The sequence below is a fragment of the Labeo rohita genome, chromosome 13 (assembly GCF_022985175.1).
Source record: "Labeo rohita strain BAU-BD-2019 chromosome 13, IGBB_LRoh.1.0, whole genome shotgun sequence".
NCBI lineage: Eukaryota > Metazoa > Chordata > Actinopteri > Cypriniformes > Cyprinidae > Labeo > Labeo rohita.
The window spans coordinates 6,334,324-6,341,794 of NC_066881.1; the positions used below are offsets into that span (position 1 = coordinate 6,334,324).

The 7,471-nt window shown below is 36.7% G+C and overlaps 1 protein-coding gene across 5 annotated transcripts; it reads left to right on the plus strand.

Annotated features, from left to right (window-relative positions):
- The first annotated feature begins 1,096 nt into the window (after nucleotides 1–1,096).
- Nucleotides 1,097–6,270, plus strand: LOC127174901 (zinc finger protein 572). Of its 5 annotated transcripts, none has more exons than XM_051125558.1 (2): nucleotides 1,097–1,179; nucleotides 3,955–6,270. In XM_051125558.1, the coding sequence occupies exon 2, from the start codon at nucleotides 4,039–4,041 to the stop codon at nucleotides 5,440–5,442; it is 1,404 nt and encodes a 467-aa protein (XP_050981515.1). In that variant the 5' UTR covers nucleotides 1,097–1,179; nucleotides 3,955–4,038; the 3' UTR covers nucleotides 5,443–6,270. The 5 variants fall into 5 exon arrangements, with proteins under 5 accessions (XP_050981515.1, XP_050981518.1, XP_050981517.1 ...); XM_051125561.1 differs by lacking the exon at nucleotides 1,097–1,179 and adding an exon at nucleotides 1,204–1,571; XM_051125560.1 differs by lacking the exon at nucleotides 1,097–1,179 and adding an exon at nucleotides 1,604–2,114.
- The last annotated feature ends 1,201 nt before the right edge of the window (nucleotides 6,271–7,471 follow it).

Below are 7,471 nucleotides of genomic sequence, written 5' to 3' on the forward strand. Positions count from 1 at the left end.
ATGGTTGTGTATGTATTTTATTGCTTTGCGTCACATATTGTTTTTAAAACAATATTCCTATTGTATGTATCCCCTGTGAATGTTGTGTTAAATAAATAAATAAATATTACTAAGTTAAAAAGTTAAACTAAAGCAGACTCATTTGGAGATGTGCAGAGCAGCTGATAAGATACAGATAAATTATGTATTAATAAAAATAATGTAAAAATTAATAAAAAGTTTCATATAAAATAACAAATTTATCTATATATCTCTGAGTATCTGCAGGAATATGAAACCTGTTACTGTAATGTCTTAAAGGATTTCTTACTATTTCAGTTATTAATAAGTAAATGTTTTTTAATTTAATTTGTTTTGTATACATATTTAGCGTTGAAATTGTCTTACTTAATGAAATGATGTTTTTAATTATTTAAAAAAAAATGTAAGTGGCTCCAAACCCCCTTTTTTCATTTTACACATTACATAAATCAAATAATGAATATTATATTTTATATAGCTAAAATCAAAATAGCTATTAGAGCATTTAATATTATAATTAAAACAACACTTTTTCTCCTTTTTTTGTTTTTCTTTTTTTTTTTTATTTTGGCATTTATTGTTATTGTTATTGTTGTTGTTATTATTATTATTGATGGTATTTTGTCTTATTTAATACTTTGTATTTATTTGTATAAAATTAACCAATCAAAAAAAAGTTGCTAATATTTTACTATGGATGGACATTTTCTTGGTATTATGTTATAGCCTATGCATAATCATAAAAAATGCTGTGATTTCATATGGCCAAGAGATTTTCAAAATACATAGTGCAGTTAAATATGGTTGTGAATGAGTCATTTTAAAAAGGAAAATGTGTGTTATTTATTTATTTATTTATTTTCTGTGACTAGGTACAGCCAATTTATAGTCCTTTTTAATTATTTTGTATTCATACTCTTATGAACTGTGTTCATTCTGTTTATAAGAATACTATTTTTTTGTAATGCAATACTTTAAATAAAATAAAAAGCGTATTTACAATGGAATGCGGAAGTCCATCCGTATGGTATACACATCATCAGTGACGCGCCAAGGTGGTGAAAAAAATGACATCCGTGACGTCATCGGTGATGATCCGACAGAGGTGCGGCAGAACCGAACCGATTTCCAGCGACCAAACAGCACATTATATGCTTGGTAATTACTTTAAAATGCATTTTAACCGACTTAGAAGCGTGCAGAATATTTAAACAATGGACGCGTTTGAGTAATCAACAAATGTAGTGCAGTGATGGGACAGGAAGACGCGCTGTGAGAATATTACAGTGGTTGTAGTGGCTGTATTGAGGAATTTAAATACATCTGAGATCATGCAGTCACACCGGCCATATGTCACTCTCTGAGTCTTTGTCAGAATTATAGCTTTGACTCTATCAGGAGATGAGATCACGGTCTTTCTGAAGTGTATTTCAGCTTTTCAGCTGCTTCAAGTGAAGCATCCGTGGCTTACGAGTAAGCGATCAAAAGGGATTTTATTCACTGAACGGGCTCACGGATTGTCCGTCTTCCGTCATGCATACATTGAAATGGTCAGTGATTATAAAATATACTTTGGAGCACCGTAAGTGCGAGTTATTTCAGCACGAGCTGGCAGTAGTACAAAAAGTACAGCCTGTACACATCGTATTCAATTTCAGTGTTTGTGTATCTGGGCCTCGGCGCGAGAAATACGCTTAGATCGTTTATCTGTGATGTTGAATATGTGTTTAATTTTATGGCGGGCCGATTGAATCCTGGCCATTATAATATGTGTACAGTCAAGCTGTGCCGAACGACAAGGTCAGAATGATTCATAGCGCCGTTCCTTCTACATTTTGGTATTGAGACCTTAAAACGTATTTGATGTGAATATGTTAAACACGGGAATTTAAATGCAATGCATTAAGAGGCAAAATACAGTTGGACACACTCGGTTGCAGCCCCATTTAATCCTTTCCCAGAATGCACCGTGTCAATGCACAGTTGTGTTTCCTGTTTACCGTTGTAACGCTTTTGTTTGGCTGTTTTTCCTTTATTGTCGAGGTTTCAAATATATTGTTATGGATTTATTTCGCTGCGACTGATCAAAGAAGGTGAGTTTATAAATAAACAAGCCGAACGTAAACACGGGAAAATGCGAGATCGGCGAGACTTCGCGGCATCCCGCTGATGAGGAAATACCCTGGCGCGAACGTCCGCTTTCATTTTACAGTTCGACATATTATCGCGTTCCGAAGGATTTGACAGATTTCGCCCGAACTGCAAAACGATTCTTCAGGAGGTTCTCAGAATATCACTGATTCTTCTGAACGGTCTCCGAATGTCGGAATGATTCTTCAGAACGTTCTTTAAATGTCAGAATGATTTCTTTGGATGTATTCCAAATATCAGAATGATTTTTCTAAACGTTCTTAAATGTCAGGATGATTCCACTGAATGTTCTGTAATGTTAGAATGAATCTTCAGAACGTTATTTTAAATGTCATAGTGATTCTTTAGCGTATTCTGTAAATGGCAGAGCGATTCTTTAGAACATGCTGTAAATGTCAGAATTGTCAGTGTGGATCCTCCTCTAAATGTAAGACTGATTCTTCAGAACGTTCTTGTTTGGATCTCATAAATGTCAAAGGAAAAGTCTGTTTGATGTTTGTTAATGGTGCGGATATATTCAGGGTTCATTATAGCTGCAGCCATGCATATAAGCTTAAAAAAAAGAAAAGAAAGAAATTTATATATATATATCCATGCAAGAGGAAGTAACATCTTGCATCATAGATCATGAGCCTTCTGCATAAATTGTTTTCTTTTTCCAAGAATCTGAGTGTAATGTAATGCTGATATACACTACCAGTCAAAAGTTTTTTTATGTTTTTTTTTTTTTAAAAGAAGTCTCTTCTGCTCACCAAGCCTGCATTTATTTGATCCAAAGCACAGCAAAAACAGTAAAAATCTGAAATATTTCTAATATTTAAAATAACTCTTTTCTATTTAAATATTTTTAAAATGTAATTTATTGCTGTGATTTCAAAGCTGAATTTTTAGCATCATTACTCCAGTCACACGATCCTTCAGAAATTATAATATTCTGATTTGCTGCTCGAACAACACATTTCAAAGCATTCAAAATATTTATTATTATTATTATTATTAGGTTGAAATCAGCGGAGTAGATTTTTTTCAGGTTTCTCTGAATAGAAAGTTCAGAAGAACAGCATTTATCTGAAATAGAAATCTTTTGTAACATTATAAATGTCTTTATCACTTTTGATAAATTTAAAGCATCCTTGCTAAATAAAAGTATTAGTTTCTATAATTTTCCCCCTGTGGATCTTTCTATTCATGATAGAATCCTGAAAAAATGTACTCAACTGTTTTAAATACTGAAAAAAAAAAAAAAAAAAATGTTTCTTGAATGACAAATCAGCATATTAGAAAGATTCCTGAAGGAAATGTGACACTGAAGACTGGAGTAATGATGCTGAAAATTTAGCTTTGATCAAGGAATAAATTACATTTTAAAATATATTCAAACAGAAAACAGTCGTTTAAAAAAAAAAAGTAAAAATATTTCAAAATTTTACTGTTTTTGCTGTACTTTGGATAAAAAAAAATGCAGGCTTGGTGAGCAGAAGAATCTTAAAAAAAAAACACAAAAAAAACTTTTGACTGGTAGTGCACATGGAGTAATATTACCCAACGACCATTAAAACATCAATTTAACTCAATATCTTCTCAAAATGAATTAATTTTATAAAACAGAGATTTTTTAAATACATTTAGTCTTATTTGAATTGACCCAAGGGGGTGGATAAACAGACTAATTATCAGACAATAATTTCCAAAAATAGCCAATACTGGCAGATGTTTGTTATTATTCCTGGTACTGTTGTTGAACTTAACATTTTTTTTTTGCTTGTTTATGTTTCCTACTAGGATTTGCTGAGGTGTAAATTAAGCCTGGAATAGTTGCAGCTCCCCAGTGAGAAAACAACAGAAGGGCCGTGAAGATCAGCCCTAATGGAAGAGACAGAAACAGAGCTGATCTGCTCCGAGCAGGAAGCTTTAGGAGCAGACTTCATCACGGTGGAGCTCGACACCCAGCCCATCGAATATGTGGTCAAGTGGGCCGAGGTGGGTTCAAAATTCACAATAGCCTGTGTGAAAAAGGATTTGGACGAGGCTGCTTGCTTCACCTCCGACCAGATGGTGAAAATAGAACCGGATGAGACGTTCTTCGTCCCTTACGAATCGGTGTACCCTGAATGCGACGACGCAGATCCGGATCTGATCGCGACGCACGAGGAGGAGGTGGGCAGCGAGTCAGACTTCAACGACAACACGGAAGCGGGGAACAGCCAGTTGTGCGAAGAGGAGGACGTTACGGATATTTGCTGGGAGAAGGAAGTGTCTCATGCTAGAACATACAACTGCCGCTTTTGCGGCAAGAGCTACAGCCATTCCTCCAGTCTCGCTCGCCATCTGCACGTCCACTCGGATAGATCAGCCCTCACCTCCTCGAAAGATTTCAGCAAGTTGGGCGACAAAAAATCTCTGCAGTGCAATATATGCGGGGTGAGGTGCAACGGCAAGCGGCTTTTGGCGATTCACAAAAAATGCCATAAAACCAAAAGACTGCATACGTGCAACACATGCGGCAAGTCGTTCAATCACAGCTCTAGTCTGTCGCGACACAGGCTGATCCATAAAAAAGGTTTGGATAAAACCGTCAGACCCTTATATCCGACTCCAACCCCAGCTCCCATCATGACCCAGCACAGCTTCCCATCAGCCCACGGCACGAGTAAAAGAACGATCTCCTCAGGCGAGCGAGAGAAGCAGTACCAATGTGCGCAATGCGACAGGGTCTTCAGCCACTCCGCCGCCCTCTCCAAGCACCAGGTGGCCCACGTGCGACAGCTGCTCAACTCGTACACGCACGGAAAAGACTCGCTCGACAAGTCTTCAGACCTCAAGATCCGCCTGAAGCTCTGCTCCCGTGACAAGCCCAACTACTACACGCTGTGCAAGAAGAACAAGCACAGTAAAGGGGGCAAGAAGAGGCTGTACCTGCCGAATGAGGAGCGGCCGTACCCCTGTCGATTGTGCAACAAACGCTTCAGCCACACCACCAGCCTCTCGCGGCACGAGCACTCGCACGCCAGCGGCAAGTGCTACGCCTGCCACGTCTGCAAGAAGACCTTCGTTCGGCTCTCCAACCTCAAGCAGCACCAGCAAACGCACGCTACAGGAAAACTCTACAAATGCCCACAGTGCGGGAAAACTTTTGTGCACTCCTCCAGCTTCTCGCGCCATAAGAAGGTCCACACGATGATGAAACTGGCCCCGAAACAGGAAGACATTAAGTGCGAGGAGGAACTGGTCATCGATGAGGTGGCCCCGCTGGAATACGAGTCTGAGTGAGAAAGACCAAGTTCTGGAACTGTCAAGGCTTAGCTAATGGGGAAAAATGTTGTGTTTTTGCTGTTTTGTTTGTTTGTTTGTTTTTTTGGTTTACCCCTCATTCTTATTTTGTGAAAACATAATTTGGGTGTGGCTTCCTTGGCTGTGTGGTTTCAATTTAATATTCATGTAATTAAACTCTTTTTGTCACCTTTGTTAATATAATTTTTTTTTTTTTTTTTTGGTAGACATTCCCTTTTGTTTTCTTCGTTCAGTTTGTGTAATTTATGTCACTTAATATTTAGCCATCCACAAGAAAATCAACATAGAAAAGCAGATGGCATTGGCAATGCAGGTGTTATTTATTTTTCTTTTTTTTAATGTTTGCACTGAATTTGAACCCAAAATAAAGTACTTACTGATGTGTTGGTTGGAATAGAAGGGGGTGAGGGGCAAAGGTAATATTAAATTCAAGTTTGTTAGAGTTTTGTATGCCAGAAGTAAATTTATATGCAATTTACTTGAACGTTGTGCGGTTTAAATCACTTAATTCTCCTGTAATTATATTTAGTGACCTAATATCTTAGACCAACAAATTCAAGGCTTTGAAGTCTGGATCCAAAAACAGGTTTTGCTGTTTGGTTTTATGGGATGTTAAAAGAATCTTAGACAGTTGCTGGACAAGTGCAAGTGGTGAAGCTTGTACTTGTGTTTTGGGGTGTTTCGGTTGTTCTGGATTTGACTTGTTGTCTTTGGTACTTATTTCCTGTTTGATGTTCTTTTGTCAAAATATGAAATCCATTGTATCCATGGAGGGTATTTATGATAATAATTTCAATGCTTATTGGACATGGACTTGTACGGATGCACTTAAACATATTGTTGATAATAATTTGTGTGCGTGCACTTGAATGACTATGAGAAAAGAGTATACCCGCAAAATGTGTGCTTTTTACTTCTGCTGTATATGTGTACAAAGTTGCAGTTGCAAAAAGAAGTTCTATCTGATTTATTTTTCTGTATCTTCATAAGTTATGGAATAGCCAAGGGATTTCATATTTTAACAAGCGTTGCACTATTGTATTTATAGACAGAAGCACTACAGATTTAGGAAATTGGAACGCGACTTCGGATCTCCCGGTTTAAACCTCAAACGAACGAGGCACGGAAATATCTTCCACGCATTTTGAAAAATTGATCAAGTGCCCTCAGCTACTTTGTGCAAGACCAAAGCTCTTCAATGCAACACTGAAGACCTGCAGTTCAGCTCATCAAAGGTGTTTAATTAGCCTCGTGTTCGATGTTCATACGCGTCTGGACTTTTGCTCACCATTTGCTGTCTGAATGGAAATTGAATAGCAATTACTAACCTATTTATGGTGTTTGAGATGTTTGGGATGCAAGCACAGCTGACTCTGTTACACCCAGAATGATGTTATTAAAAAAGAAAAAAGCTCTTGGTACTCTGTTTTCTTGAAATTGTTGGTTGTTTTTAAATATTCCCTTTGTTCTGAAAGCATAAGTCATATCCCCAAGTCTTATTGTTATGAATTATTTCCAATAATATAAGGTTTATCGCTCTCCTGTCCTCACTTCTCATGTTTTGATTTAATTTTGTCACTTTTCTTTTTTAATTGCTGTAGCTATTTCATCTCTTAATGCAGCAGACCTACATCTTATATAAAGATGTATGTTTTTGTATTGTGTTTGCCATTAGATAACAGTTTAAGAGTTCTGTCTTGCATTTTTGTAATAAATAATTCGTTCATGAATCAGTGGTCTATCTGAATCTATTTGCTTAAGCTTCATAGTGTCAGTATGGTTCAGTAATTTCAAATACAGTCATTTGAATAGAAAAGCCCAGATATAAGACACCAGCCCAGCTGTGATAGACAAACAATTTACAAGTCTCATTTAATGATAGAAAACTATATTTATTTTCTTATATATGTGACCCTGAACCACGAAACCAAAAAAAAAAAGGGTCAATTTTTTGAAACTGAGATTTATACATCATCTGAAAACTGAATAAATAAGCTTTCCATTGATG

Coding starts and splice junctions, on each gene's coding strand:
- LOC127174901 (XM_051125558.1), top strand. CDS start 4,039: ATGGAAGAGACAGAAACAGAGCTGATCTGCTCCGAGCAGGAAGCTTTA.